At 33.4% G+C, this 16,239-nt stretch overlaps 1 protein-coding gene and 2 long non-coding RNA genes across 5 annotated transcripts; all 3 read right to left on the bottom strand.

Moving 5' to 3' along the window:
- Positions 1-721: 721 nt before the first annotated feature.
- On the bottom strand, positions 722-15,056 carry LOC110805412 (protein FAR1-RELATED SEQUENCE 5-like). The gene is made up of 6 exons (XM_056841355.1): positions 14,888-15,056; positions 13,099-13,320; positions 12,839-13,015; positions 12,552-12,673; positions 11,535-12,352; positions 722-1,136 (listed from the first exon to the last, which is right to left on the bottom strand). The coding sequence occupies exons 1-6, from the start codon at positions 15,054-15,056 to the stop codon at positions 1,112-1,114; spliced, it is 1,533 nt and encodes a 510-aa protein (XP_056697333.1). The 3' UTR covers positions 722-1,111.
- LOC130459782 (uncharacterized) lies at positions 1,268-3,702 on the bottom strand. Of its 2 annotated transcripts, XR_008919385.1 has the most exons (4): positions 3,558-3,702; positions 3,207-3,430; positions 2,488-2,551; positions 1,268-1,491 (listed from the first exon to the last, which is right to left on the bottom strand). It is a non-coding gene; the product is annotated as an uncharacterized lncRNA (long non-coding RNA). The 2 variants fall into 2 exon arrangements; XR_008919384.1 differs by having other exon boundaries at positions 3,207-3,693.
- Positions 8,765-11,199, bottom strand: LOC130459781 (uncharacterized). 2 transcript variants are annotated; one of them, XR_008919383.1, is made up of 4 exons: positions 11,055-11,199; positions 10,704-10,927; positions 9,985-10,048; positions 8,765-8,988 (listed from the first exon to the last, which is right to left on the bottom strand). It is a non-coding gene; the product is annotated as an uncharacterized lncRNA (long non-coding RNA). The 2 variants fall into 2 exon arrangements; XR_008919382.1 differs by having other exon boundaries at positions 10,704-11,191.
- Positions 15,057-16,239: the final 1,183 nt, after the last annotated feature.

The following is a 16,239-nucleotide window of genomic DNA, read 5'->3' as shown; positions in this document are numbered from 1 at the left end:
GTTGTAATTAATAGTACCAGGTGAAGATGTAAATTATGAATTTAGTATTTTAGTATTATGTTTTTAAATTTGATCAAGTATATTTGGTATTTGGAATTTAAGTGTATTGTATGTTGAATTTAGTATTGTGTTTTTTAAATTTGATTAAGTTTCATCCATGTTACCTGTAAGAGTAATGCCAGGTACTTTAAATTGTTAAGGCTGTTACCTTATAGGAATGTTAAATTGTAGGATGGTACCTTATAGTTTTAAGTTGTTACTTTTCAAGTGATAAGGCTGTTACTTTTCCCTTGTTGAGGCTGTTACTTTATTTTGTTAAGGCTGTTACCTTATAGGAATGTTAAATTGTAGGATCTTTATAGTTTTAAGGCTATTGCTTTTCAAGTGATAAGGTTGTTACTTTTTCCTTGTTAAGGCTGTTACTTTTCCCTTTTTAACGCTATTACTTTGCCCTTGTTGAGGCTGTTACTTTTCCCTTGTCTAGGCTGTTACTTTTCCCTTTTTAACGCTGTTACTTTGCCCTTGTTGAGGCTGTTACTTTTCCCTTGTTAAGGCTGTTACTTTGAAGTGATTAGTCTATTACGTAAACAGTTTCAGGAGGGTTACTTAACCTATAGAAATGTTACTTTGAATATAAATTTTTTTGAAAAAAACATATCCATAATTAAACCAAAAACAGTTACTTTGATGATTACATAATGTTAAATTAAATTCTCACAAACTTTCAAACAAGTTCTTTTAAATAAAATAAATGAAATAATGTTTAAAATAAACGTGCCGGTGTTGTAAAAGCTGGAGTTGTAGTACCATACTCTGTTGAATTACTCTTTGATCCCTTTCCTCTTTTCTTTTTCAAAGCATTATCAAAATGCCCTTTTTCTCTCTTATTTCTTCCCTTTGTATTAACTCTATCTGGATCAAGTACTTCAACAATAGGAGCTCTGTCTGTAATATTAGCATCTGTAGTTACTTCCATGACAGCATTTTCATTTCTGAATGTATCTACCTCCTTAGAATCTCTTTCAAAACCTTGCTCTAATATCTGCCTAGTTCCTTGTTGCCCTTGACTTCTTACTATCAAGTCATAGTACTTCCGTGCCATATTATGACGTCAAGGGATAAATTTGTTTTGTTGACTAGATTGTAACACCCCGACAATTCTCTCTTTTCTAAAATAATCTTTTAATATAAAACGTAGAAAATTATCAAGGCATTATCGCCCGTGTGAAAACGTAACGGCTTATTCAGAGTTTTGCAGCGGAAAACATAAAACTAATTTTAGGTTTATAAATAATCGATTACAGGTTTAATCCCAAAAACCAATAAACAAAAAAATAAGGAAATATAAATAGTACGACCAGTTTAAAGTCCAATTAAACAAACCCAAGTCAACTTAGCAAATCAAAACTAAATACAAGCTCTCTATTCCCGATCCCAATGATGCAACATCTTCAAACCTGCAGATGGACAATGCTTATTGATCCTTAGAGACTGCTCACCAAAGATTGGGTCATCACAGGATCAATAAGGCATAGCCATGATCAACATGCACAAGCAAAAGCACGTAATCAGCAAAGCTGAGTACTACATACTAAATCAATAATAATCCTAACATGATTCTATTAAACGAGCAACCCTAACATGATACTAATGAACACAAACAAGGGCAGATAAAACATGATAGTTTGACGACCATACTTGACCAGACTAGACTAGGCTAGACTTTTAGCAATAATATTATTTTAGTTGAAATAGACAATGGACCGAGTTGACCATCCAGAAGTCTTCACTAAGGAAGACGAGGTACGGGCGCGACTCCGTAACCTCAGTGACCTGCGATATCGAGGAACGTTTAAATAAAAATAGGACACGGTGATCAATCCGGTCCCAGAAAAGGCCATGGGCTACCACCATGAACCCCAACTCCTGTTTGTCCGTCACTTCAGACGTGCACAGTCTAAAGCTATTGCTATTCAGTTTCACTTTACATGATTTACAAATTGAGATTCCGTTATGACTCAACCATTACATAAGACAGACAATTCACCTTTGTTCACAACTGTTTTTATCTTGGAATTAAGTAAGTGATCATAAAAGCATAAATCAAGACTCATTCCAACTTAACCAACCTTTCCTTTAACCATGAGCAACCCTGTATATGGGCATAGAGTTTCAACTTACTAAACAAGGTCCTCCGCCCTTATAAAGTAGTGAAAAGATAGAAAGGGAACAACAACCAATCGATCCAACCCAATCATATAGAATAATCTAGTGTTCCCAACCAACATGTTTGTATCAAACATCCATACTAACATGTTACAGTTCTTATAGTGCAAAATAAGTTCAATAAGTTTGTCCAACAGTATTAAACATGCACATTCCATATAACCAAGTTTGTCTATAATATCAACATTACCAAGTTCAACAATAATATCAACATGATTTCAACAATTAGCACACATTCCAAGCACGCAGGTATGTACGTACCTTGTGTAAACAAACTGCAAGACCACTTTAATAATTCAAAAGTCGCCTACGGAGAATTCTCCACCTAACAACAACCAATATAGACTCATATCAATTCATATTGAATTTTCAACAACATTAGGGAGCTTCAAACCCTTCCTAAACATAATTAGAACATTTTTCAATATCGAAACTTGAATATTTGGTTTCCTAGCATCATAATTATTATATTAATTATTGAAATTCGTTGAAAACTTTCAAAGCATCATACTTTAAATTTACAGCAATCTAAAATAATTAAAAGCTTACTCAAAATATATTCGACATCTTTAAAATCATAAAAATAATAACTTTAATAATATATAATCTTTCTATTATGATTTAAAGCCTTTAAAACCTCAAAAGTCACACTTTACTACTTAAAAGCACTAATTTAACCAATATAATATAATCTGAAAATTAGTAACTTTATTATATAATTCGTATAATCTGAAATCTATAATTTAAATCATAAAACTATAACTTTAATTCAAGAAAATATAATTCGAATTAATAAAACATGATTAAACCCTAACTTATATTTTAATCAAAAACTGAAAATTAATTCGTTTATAATCTCAACCCAAATCTGAAAATCATGTTCAAACCATAAAAATTATAAATTTAATATCAAGAACATAATTTAAATTAACAACTATATTTAATTAAAATAATTAGTTACTTAGGGTTTAAGAAATAACCAAGAATTAAAGAGGAGAGAGGAGGCTGGCCGGCGGAGCACAGGCGGCGCGGCACAGGGCGGTGGTCGCGGGGAACGGGCGACGCGGCTGGAGCCTGGTGGTGGTGACTACGGTGGTCGCACTTAGTCGTGCTTGGCTGCTGTCGTGAAAATGAAGAAACAAGAAAGAGGATGATGGAAAACGTTGGTTGGCGAGTTGGGCGGTGCAGCAACAGTGCACGGTGGCTGTGATGGTGCGGCGCAACCAGTTGCGCAGTGGTGGTGGCGGCAGAGAGCAACAAAAACAACCAAGAGGATAAGAATAAGAACGAAGGAGAAGCAAGAACAATGAAGCAAGAGATGGAGGAGTTACCGGCGTTTGAAGCTGCGGTGAGGGACAACGGTGGTCTCCGACGACTGGTTTGGCGGCGTGGCGGAAGCAACAATGAGGTTGAGGGTTGAGGGTCCTGGTTCACGTGAAAGTGAAGGAGAAGGGAAGGGGTTTTGGGTTTTGGGTTTTCACGTGAAATAGAAAGAGGAGGGAGTAAAGAATTTGAGTTTTTGTTATTTGGGCTTTATCATTTTGGGCTAGAACTAGGATTGAGTTTAAGTGTTTGAATCCAAAACCCATTAGGATTGTTTTCCAAATTCAAACGGTTTTTGTAATTCGATTTCTTTTCAACAAAAAGTTCTAAAATAATTTTAATTTCATAAATCGTTGAAATATTTAAAACGTATAAAAATAAATATTCGTTACTTAAATATTTATTTCAAAATTCGTAAATTCTATTTTAATATAATTACTTATACGTTAAAATATATTAATAAAATGTATAAAATTACGGGGGATTACAATCTACCCCTCTTAAAAGAAGTTTCGTCCCGAAACTTGACACGAAAATTCACACATTTTTCAAAAGTTTTCAACTTATTCTTACTGTAGAAGTACTTTGTGACACTCTTGTGCACTCATTTGCCAACTCAAAGATGTTTGTGTTACTCAAGAACACCTTTTTCTTATGCGGAGAATTTATTTACTTTGCACCAACATGTTTAAGTTGCTAAAAATGAGCATAAAATGCATAAAATACCATAAAAATAGGTAAAAAGCGCGAATTTATATCGCATTCTAACCCTCTTAAAGAAAACGAGTTACGCCCTCGTAACTCATCTCAGGGAATAACTTTGGGTATTTCTTCCTCAACGAATTATGTCCTCAATACAATATTCTCACTAAACTCATTCCAACAAGTAAGACTTCTATAATTCTTTCCATACAATGCCTCAACATGTGACATCGTAATGCTTGCATGGTAACTATTGATGCACGAAAATTCAATCGAACCTGGGTGGCTTTCCCAATTACCCTTAGAGTCAATAACACAGGTTTTCAACATAAATTCCGTTAGTAATCTCAATCTGTCTATCGGTTGCAGGGTGGAAAGAAATATTCATTTTCAATGTTGTCCCCAAGATTCAACTGGACCTTATTGCCAAAATTTCAGACTTTTGTTCTCGGTAAGGATCTTATATGTTGCCCTATAAAGGTAATGTCTCCAAATATTCGTAGATAACACCATAACAGCTAACTCTAGGTCATGGGTTTGGTAATTAGCCTTATAAGGTTTAAATTGACGCGACAACAGCTAAATCTAGAAAGCTTCCTCACATTTCTCACTTCACTTGAATTTCGATTCCTTTTTCAACAAGTTGGTCATTGGTTTTGCTTTCTTCCAAAAGTCTTTCACAACCTCCTATAATGGTCATCTAGGCCTATAAAACTTCAAGTATCGGACACGTTTTTTGGAGTAGGTCACTCACTCACAGCTTGAATCTTAGCATGATCTACAGAAACTCCTTCTGTTCAACTTTTCCTTGATACCGAACCTCATTACACTTTTCATGGGTGTATAACTTTTGGGCTTAACTCTTAGCTCTTGCACCAATTCATGTATTTCTTTTCATCTTTTCCAGCCAACAATGATTTCCAACGATCCTGGACCACTCAAATCTTCTCTTAAATTTATTCCCTTACGTAACATAGTTCTCAATCAATTTAGTCCTTCACTTTTCTGTCGGTGTCACTTATACACATATGACTTCAAGATTTGTATACTTCATTTAATAAAACTAGATTCTTCCTAAGCGTCTCCAAGTAATCCTCAAGTGTTTGTCATGCTCTTTCTCATTCCTTGCATAAATAGGGATATCATTAATAACATCATAACGAACTTAATTCGGAATTCGTAGAAAATCTCATTCATCAAATCTATAATTAATGCAGGTGCATTGGTTAACCCAAAAGACGTTACTCTAAAACCCATAATGACAATGACGAATCCTAATGAGGTCTTAGACCCTTATCAGCTATTCCCAATTGGTGGTACTTCAAACGCAAATCAGTCTTCGAGAACACACTCGCCCAATTCAATTGATCCAATATGTCATCTATCCTAGGCAAGGGATACTTGTTATTGATGGTGTTTAGCTCCCTAAAATCGATGCATAGTTCCATACTCTTATCTTTCTCCTTAACAAACAACACAGGAGCTCCCCACGGTGATGCACTAGGCCTAATATATTCCTTGACCAAACAACTCTTACAACTGTGTCCTAATTAGTTCATTTCAGGAGGTGTCATGCTATAAGGTTCCTTGGATATAGGTGTCGTTTCAGGATTTAATTCTATAATGAACTCAAGGGCTTTAGCAGGTGACATACTCGCAATTTCACTCGGAAACACATCAATGAATCCATTCACAAAGGTAACATCCTCGATTTTCACTCCAACTTCTTTACTCCCATCTAGCACCCTACAGAAAAATAGTTCACGCTCCCTATTCATCAATTTCCTCACTCGCATTACAGAAATAACCAAAGGTTCTTGGACTACCCAAAACATCTATACGAGGTCAATCTTCCAATATGGTTCCTTACATTTACTTTCTGAATTTCACAGTACGTCTATCTTAGACTTGTACAAACTTAGTCAATTCCATCCTAAGGTTTATGAATTCTTGTGCCTTTTGCTTTCTCATAAAAGGTAGGGTAAAACTTTCCCTTAAGGCAGTAAAAAAAACGAATCCCAATTGAATCTCTCAACAGCGCTAAGTCTAACCCCATTTTCTCTCCACCATAAATCAGCTTCATCTTCCAAGTACAGTACAACTTGACCCACTCTCATGTTCTCAAGACAATTCAAATCCCCAAACAGTTTCTCGAACTCTCTAACCTAGTTCTCTAAAAAGTAAGATCAGTTTGCTTCTTAAAGTATGGTGGCTTAACTTTGGTTAGTCTCTCAAACATGTCCCCAGTAGAATCAGGACGCTCAGTTCTCTCTTCAGCCAGTCTTCCCGCCAAAAGGCGAATAGTAGCAACTAACTCACTATTGCTTGACATTCTAGTGTGCGACCTAAAATTAATTACTCTACGATACATAACTCATATGTCCCCTCTACGAAAGAAATTTAGATTTGATCATAGAGATCGCATCAACAAACACTTATTCAAGAATGTACACCAATAATAGAGCAATCATCGTCACTCATTCAAGAAAATATCCCTATCAAGGACATACAATTTGAAAACCAATGAATGGAAGTTCAATCACAACAAGTAAGTAATAATATTCCCATTCGCGTGCCCAAAATAAACTTTTGATCATTGACCACTTGGATAATTAAATATTTAACTTTAATTCCTCAAAAGAAACTTGTATTTCCTAAAAGAAACTTTTATTCCTCAAAACAATATTAATAACAATTTCTAAACCATAATAACGCACTTGTCCTCAAATTAACATAAAGGTTCTACGACACAAACATAAACTATTGTTGTTGAATAACGAAACTCTCAAACTGGAAATGAATACTTTAACTTCTATTGCTAACTCTATAAAGGCTTATTATATCCTTGAAGAGAATAAAGAATAACTCAAACTCTTATTGCTTTAACTTTAAACCGTTGCTGATATGCCACTTATTCTTTAAAACATAAAAGAACTAACTAACTATTACAACTTCAAATGTTTAAGGCATCTTGCCTACCTATTCTTTCCTTGGAAACTTGTGGAGTAAGATCTAGATCTTCAATATTCGTCGAATTCTTCTTCCGAGTATGAGTCTTCTTTCATGTCTTTATCTTGATGAGACTCACTTGCCACCTCACCATCACCTTTAGGTTCCACATCCGACTCACTAGGAATCTCAATGGTAGGCTCATGGGCCACTGGGTTAGGGTTATTTGCCTCAACCACTACATTCTCATTCTCCACGGTTACATCATTTCCCTCTAGATATTTACAACTCTAATAGGTTCATCTATAACTGCATCCCAAGCATGACTCCATGAGTTTCTACCCTCCTTGAACCCATTTTCTACGACCTCAATAATGGTGGTCAGGATCTCTACGTCATATCTCTACCTACCATCCCTAGTCCCATACTTAATCAACTTTGGTGTTCCATCATCAGAATGCATGTCTTTAAACCTATATTTGAGTTCTAGGTATGGCATTTTTGGTTAGGTAAACAATTAATGATAGTGGCTGCTATGATATCCTTTCTCATTAAGATAGGTTGCCCTTGAATTTTAGCATAATATTCACATCCAAACACAATTTTCTTCACGTAAATATCAGGGGTTTCTATATCAAGTTTCTCGAAGGATCCTATGTTGGTATACTTGGAAAGAAACATTTTATTCCTGAAATAAACAATTCAAGGTCTCACTAACGATTTTCCAGCCAAATCATAAACAAAGTTCAATAATGCAATAAGTTTGGTGGAAGCAAACAATTCTTTATGCACATTTAAATGTAACATTAAACAATTAGCATACGCACGTACATAACAATCAATTTCTTATGCTAGCATTGACTAGCTACTAATGCACATATAATTCTATCTTATATGCCCTTCTTATACTACCCATCTCTCATAAACTAAAGCATTGAAATAGTTTAAATAACAAATTAAAAGGACGATAATATAATAAAATTATAACATAGAATAAAAATATAAAATAAATAAAGTAAAATAAATTAAGGAAATGCGTAGCGAATAAATTCGAAAATAAAGTTATTAATTCGAAGAAGATTTATATATATATATTTTTTTTTAAATAACGAATTCTAACTCTTGAAACAATTTAAAAAAAAATTGAACTTCTAAAAAAAATTGTACTCCTTTTTTTTGAATAATAATTAATAAGAAAAAGAATAAAAATTTCGAAAGTCAATTTAATTCGAATAAATAATTTGATTTCGAACTTAAATAAGAAATATTATATACTTTCAAACAAGATAAAAGGAGACCTGCCCCCCCCAAAAAAAAGTACCAATTTTGAACACTATAATACGTAGAATCTCGATTTTTAAGAAATTTATTTTAAATAACTAGATAGTTAGGCGCCTAAAAATTTATTAAAGTAAAACCTTAGCTTCTAGATACCACTTTGTAACACCCCGACAATTCTCTCTTTTCTAAAATAATCTTTTAATATAAAACGTAGAAAATTATCAAGGCATTATCGCCCGTGTGAAAACGTAACGGCTTATTCAGAGTTTTGCAGCGGAAAACATAAAACTAATTTTAGGTTTATAAATAATCGATTACAGGTTTAATCCCAAAAACCAATAAACAAAAAAATAAGGAAATATAAATAGTACGACCAGTTTAAAGTCCAATTAAACAAACCCAAGTCAACTTAGCAAATCAAAACTAAATACAAGCTCTCTATTCCCGATCCCAATGATGCAACATCTTCAAACCTGCAGATGGACAATGCTTATTGATCCTTAGAGACTGCTCACCAAAGATTGGGTCATCACAGGATCAATAAGGCATAGCCATGATCAACATGCACAAGCAAAAGCACGTAATCAGCAAAGCTGAGTACTACATACTAAATCAATAATAATCCTAACATGATTCTATTAAACGAGCAACCCTAACATGATACTAATGAACACAAACAAGGGCAGATAAAACATGATAGTTTGACGACCATACTTGACCAGACTAGACTAGGCTAGACTTTTAGCAATAATATTATTTTAGTTGAAATAGACAATGGACCGAGTTGACCATCCAGAAGTCTTCACTAAGGAAGACGAGGTACGGGCGCGACTCCGTAACCTCAGTGACCTGCGATATCGAGGAACGTTTAAATAAAAATAGGACACGGTGATCAATCCGGTCCCAGAAAAGGCCATGGGCTACCACCATGAACCCCAACTCCTGTTTGTCCGTCACTTCAGACGTGCACAGTCTAAAGCTATTGCTATTCAGTTTCACTTTACATGATTTACAAATTGAGATTCCGTTATGACTCAACCATTACATAAGACAGACAATTCACCTTTGTTCACAACTGTTTTTATCTTGGAATTAAGTAAGTGATCATAAAAGCATAAATCAAGACTCATTCCAACTTAACCAACCTTTCCTTTAACCATGAGCAACCCTGTATATGGGCATAGAGTTTCAACTTACTAAACAAGGTCCTCCGCCCTTATAAAGTAGTGAAAAGATAGAAAGGGAACAACAACCAATCGATCCAACCCAATCATATAGAATAATCTAGTGTTCCCAACCAACATGTTTGTATCAAACATCCATACTAACATGTTACAGTTCTTATAGTGCAAAATAAGTTCAATAAGTTTGTCCAACAGTATTAAACATGCACATTCCATATAACCAAGTTTGTCTATAATATCAACATTACCAAGTTCAACAATAATATCAACATGATTTCAACAATTAGCACACATTCCAAGCACGCAGGTATGTACGTACCTTGTGTAAACAAACTGCAAGACCACTTTAATAATTCAAAAGTCGCCTACGGAGAATTCTCCACCTAACAACAACCAATATAGACTCATATCAATTCATATTGAATTTTCAACAACATTAGGGAGCTTCAAACCCTTCCTAAACATAATTAGAACATTTTTCAATATCGAAACTTGAATATTTGGTTTCCTAGCATCATAATTATTATATTAATTATTGAAATTCGTTGAAAACTTTCAAAGCATCATACTTTAAATTTACAGCAATCTAAAATAATTAAAAGCTTACTCAAAATATATTCGACATCTTTAAAATCATAAAAATAATAACTTTAATAATATATAATCTTTCTATTATGATTTAAAGCCTTTAAAACCTCAAAAGTCACACTTTACTACTTAAAAGCACTAATTTAACCAATATAATATAATCTGAAAATTAGTAACTTTATTATATAATTCGTATAATCTGAAATCTATAATTTAAATCATAAAACTATAACTTTAATTCAAGAAAATATAATTCGAATTAATAAAACATGATTAAACCCTAACTTATATTTTAATCAAAAACTGAAAATTAATTCGTTTATAATCTCAACCCAAATCTGAAAATCATGTTCAAACCATAAAAATTATAAATTTAATATCAAGAACATAATTTAAATTAACAACTATATTTAATTAAAATAATTAGTTACTTAGGGTTTAAGAAATAACCAAGAATTAAAGAGGAGAGAGGAGGCTGGCCGGCGGAGCACAGGCGGCGCGGCACAGGGCGGTGGTCGCGGGGAACGGGCGACGCGGCTGGAGCCTGGTGGTGGTGACTACGGTGGTCGCACTTAGTCGTGCTTGGCTGCTGTCGTGAAAATGAAGAAACAAGAAAGAGGATGATGGAAAACGTTGGTTGGCGAGTTGGGCGGTGCAGCAACAGTGCACGGTGGCTGTGATGGTGCGGCGCAACCAGTTGCGCAGTGGTGGTGGCGGCAGAGAGCAACAAAAACAACCAAGAGGATAAGAATAAGAACGAAGGAGAAGCAAGAACAATGAAGCAAGAGATGGAGGAGTTACCGGCGTTTGAAGCTGCGGTGAGGGACAACGGTGGTCTCCGACGACTGGTTTGGCGGCGTGGCGGAAGCAACAATGAGGTTGAGGGTTGAGGGTCCTGGTTCACGTGAAAGTGAAGGAGAAGGGAAGGGGTTTTGGGTTTTGGGTTTTCACGTGAAATAGAAAGAGGAGGGAGTAAAGAATTTGAGTTTTTGTTATTTGGGCTTTATCATTTTGGGCTAGAACTAGGATTGAGTTTAAGTGTTTGAATCCAAAACCCATTAGGATTGTTTTCCAAATTCAAACGGTTTTTGTAATTCGATTTCTTTTCAACAAAAAGTTCTAAAATAATTTTAATTTCATAAATCGTTGAAATATTTAAAACGTATAAAAATAAATATTCGTTACTTAAATATTTATTTCAAAATTCGTAAATTCTATTTTAATATAATTACTTATACGTTAAAATATATTAATAAAATGTATAAAATTACGGGGGATTACATAGATAATATTGCAGTTTCATCCATCTTCTTCCAGAAATCTGCCTTTGCTTGTTTTGTCCATCGTTTTGTTATATACAAATCAGGAATCCTTGGAATTGAGTGCAGATGTAACACACGTATACAGTGGTAACATAACCATCTAGCTTCCTCAAAATTTTTGCATGTACAAGCTATTCTTTGTGCAGCAGCGTCAAATGTTACTTTTTGCTTTGATTCTGTATCATTCTCTTTGTACACTTCATAATACAGCTTGTAACCATCCATAGCCACAATGTTTGAAAATGAACCAATTGCTTCACCATATTCAAATTCAAAATCCCTAAATAGCGTCAGAGTGTATACCTCAGAAGCATGTTTGAGTAATCCTGTCATTGGAAACACTGATGTAGGTGTTGAATTTGTGCAATTAAATTCACATTGCTTCTCTGTTCGTCTCCAACGGTGTACAGTTTCTTGAAAAATCTTGAAAAAATCAGTCAAACTTGTGTTTTTGTTTGCCTTAAAACAAACTGCATTGTTAGTACTCTCACTTCTTTGAGAAGATAATATCCCAGCAGAGAAGAAATCTTTGCTCAAACCAGTACACCACTTGTCTTTTATTTTGTATAATCGTTGAAACCACTTACTGTTACTTAATTTGTATGTAGTTATCATGTTTTTCCAGCATCTTTCAAACTCTTCTTCACTGACACATCCACTTAGACAGTGGTTGAAAGCATCCTTGAAAGACGTATCCCGCTTTAATGCACCAAAACGTGACACAACATTTTGTATTAGATGCCACAGGCATAATCTGTGTCTTGTTTGAGGAAGTACCTGAAAATATGATAAAATAAATTTATTATTCTGTAATACTGAAGTTTATTATGAAGTTACTTTAAATTAGATTTAGATGTTACTTTCAAAGTCTTGTTAATGTTACCTTTTATATTGTTATTGATGTTACCTAATTTATTATAGACATGTTACTTTGTATAGAAAATAATGTTACTGAAAAGGTCAATGTAAAACATACCTTCAATATTGCATTAGACATTGCTTGATCTTGATCTGTAAATACAGAAACAGGAGCTACATGTCCCATCGATTTCAAAAAAGTTTGTAGAACCCATACAAATGATTCTGTTGTTTCATCTCCTAGGAAAAAACAACCAAACATTGATGTTTTCCAATGATTGTTAATGCCAACAAAAAACCCACAAATGAGATTGTACTTGTTGGTTCTGTAGGTTGTATAAAAAATAGTAACATCTCCAAAGGCTAAATAATCTTCTCTCATAATAGAATCTCTCCAAAATATACTCTCTAATTTTCCATTTTCTTTTAATCGAAAACGAAAAAACACATCTGGATCTTCAGATTGTAGGTTATATAAATTGTCAATGACATTTTGAGCATCCCCACCCTCAATTTCCTTCATCTTCTTCCTTGTAACAAAGTTCAAATGGTCTTTTATTGAATGTCCAACAGCTTCTTCCCCTACAATAAGAAAAATTGTTACTTGTTTACATTTTGTAGTTACTTATACAATATTATATTTTTAAATATGTTAAATTTCTTACCTCCTGCTTCACGACACATAACTTTGTATGATTGTGTAGGCTTTAATCCACTGTCATTTAGTAACTCTATTGTCTTTGCCTTCTCCTCTGTGATTTTTCTTTCTGATCTGTGCATATGCTGCCATTCCTTTCTAGTCATTGGATGATTATGCACAAGAACATGCTCTTTCACTTCAAATAAGCCATCTTCATTTAACTTTGCCCTTATAAGAGCTCCACATCCTGTTCTTGTAACAGGTACAAGTTTGCCTTTCTTTTTTTTTCTTCTCAGTTACTGTAGGAGTGTTTGCTTTTCTTTTCAATCTGAAGCCATGCTTGTTACATACAATGTACTTTTCATACATTACTCTTGTTGTAGGATGTAGTCTATGTGTAGATAGCCTTACAGCAAACCCCCAAGCTCGTGCATGCTTTTCGTAAACTTTCAGTAAGTCTTTTATATTTGATTCAGTATGCCCCACTAAACTTCCAGAGTAATCCTCATTATCTTCTTTTGTATTTGCTGTATTTGCTGAATTAAATAAAAAAAATATGATGCTAAGCATGTTACTTATGAATATAATATCTGGTACCTTTATAGTATTAAGGTTGTTACCTTACAAATAAGATATTGCTGTAGAGCTGTTTAGGGATGTTACTTTTAAGAGTAATGCTTGTTACATTTCTAATGTTAGGGCTGTTACTTATTTAGTGTTAGGGCTGTTACTTATTTAGTGTTAGCGCTGTTACTTATTAGTTATTTAAAAAGTGTTGGAATGTTACTTATACATTAATTAGATATTACTTAACTTATAAGGATGTTACTTTTATAGTTTTAATGCTGTTACTTATTAGATTAGAGTTTGGTACTTTTTTCAGGTATTCTCGGTTGTTTAATTGTTTTAGGAATGTTACCTAAATATTAACTAGATATCACTCAACTTATAAGTATATTACTTATAAAACTTATATGTGCTACTTTTTAGTGTTAGGAATGTTACTTTCAAAATAAGTTATTTCTATACGGCTGTTACCTAGAATATAAGATATTGTTATCAGTATCAGAGATGTTACTTTGTTATCTTATAATGTTAGGGATGTTATAATAATAATTATATCCTAGTATCAAGCATGTTACTTATAAATGTAATATATGGTACTTTTGTAGTATTGAGGTTGTTACCTTTACAAATAAGATATTACTGTAGGGCTGTTTAAGGATATTACTTTTAAGAGTAATGCTTGTTACTTATAAACGTAATACCTGGTACTTTCATAGTATTGAGGATGTTACCTTACAGATATGGTATTGCTGTGTAGGGATGATACTTTAGAGTAATTCTTGTTATATTTCTTATGTTACGGCTGTTACCTTTTTAGTGTTAGTGTTGTTACTTATTAGATTATAGTCCAGTACTTTTCTTCTGGTATTATAGTTATCACTTAACTTATAAGGATGTTACTTCTAAGAGTTATATATGTTACTTTATAGTGTTTGGAATGTTACTTTCAAAATAAGTTATGTCTATAGGGATGTTACCTTAAGTATATCTGTTAATAAATATTATATTCCAGTATCAGAGATGTTACTTATAAAAGTAATATGTGTTACCTTTCAAATGTTAGGGTTGTTACCTTTTATGTTAGTGCTAGTTTGATAGTTTTAGCATTGTTTTCTAACCATTAACTAGATCCCTTAACCTAGATCTTAAAAAGTTAAACCAAATTAATACTATTAGTGCTGCTTTCAGATACCTTTTTAGTAATTAGATGTTATTTTTCTAAAATCATTATAAATTAATTTAAATACCTCGAACTGTCAATGTTTGTTGTTCTTGTTGTTCCACCACGATTGTTGTGTCATCGCTTTGATCTTCAATTATAGTTAGATCTTCGATTTCATCTTCTTCTCTATAATCCCCAGTATCACAAATCTGTAAATTGTCCATTGAAATTTGAAGAACTTGTTCGCACTCCATTATTTTGTGCGAAAACCTGTAAATTGCACATTGATTTGCAGATCAGATCTTGAATTTTGGAAAAACTCAGCTGTTGCGTCGCAAAAAGAGAGGCAGGAAACTAGGTGACTGCGACGCAAAAGAGGAGGATGAATTGTTTTATAACGGCGTTAGAGGTCCGTTAGTTTATCACGCGTCTTTTTTCGTTTGTTCTCCACGCGCCCGGTCTCATCATCAAGTTGATGATGTGACCAGTCTCACCAAAGACGCGCTGATTTTTCTATATGCTTCTTCTATTTTAGTTATATTTCTATATGATACTAAATTTTCTACTTCTTTCCTTTCGGGTTCCACTTTTTTCGCTACACCGGTCTTTTTTCTCTTTCTATCTGATTCCTTATTTGCAGATTCTTTTCTTGTTGTTTTTGCCTTCAATTCTTGCAGCCTCTCTTAATACCACACCTTCCGTTTCGGGTTTTTTCTTTTGTTGGCGCATTCCTATAAACCTTTTCCTTCCTGCATGAAAATCATAATGTTGTTAGTTGAACATTGTTCTGTATAAATTGAACATAAGACTTGAGAAACTGAACATCACACAATGTGTTCTTATTCATGAACATATGATAGTTTTATAAGTTGAATTTAGTTGAACATGATTCGTTATAAGTTGAACACGAGACTTGAGAAACTGAACATCACACAAATTTTTTCTTATTTGTGAATGTCATCTTTTATAAATTGAACATCGTCTTTTATAAGTTGAACATGATGAGTTATAAACTGAACATGACAATATTTAGAAAGTGCCAATTTTGATATTTTAGTAAAGAATAATGAACATCTGCTTATTACTGTTGCTACTTGCCTTTTAGTTGAACATGATTCTGTTCATAATTCTTTATAAGTTGAACATAAGACTGAAAAATTGAACATCACACAAAAGTAATTGAACATATATTAGTTTTAAAAGTTAAATTTAGTTGAACATGATTTTGTATAAGTTGAACATAATATTAGAAAAATTGAACATCACTCAAAAGTGTTCTTATTTGTGAACATCATCTTTTATAAATTAAACACCATCTTTTATAAGTTGAACATGATGAGTTATAAACTGAACATGACCATATTTAGAAGGTGCCAATTTTGATATTTTAGTAAAGAATAATGAACACCTGCTTATAAAATATGAACATGATCTTTT

This window comes from Spinacia oleracea, chromosome 4, assembly GCF_020520425.1.
Source record: "Spinacia oleracea cultivar Varoflay chromosome 4, BTI_SOV_V1, whole genome shotgun sequence".
Lineage (NCBI taxonomy): Eukaryota > Viridiplantae > Streptophyta > Magnoliopsida > Caryophyllales > Amaranthaceae > Spinacia > Spinacia oleracea.
This window is presented reverse-complemented; position numbering and strand designations above follow the sequence as displayed.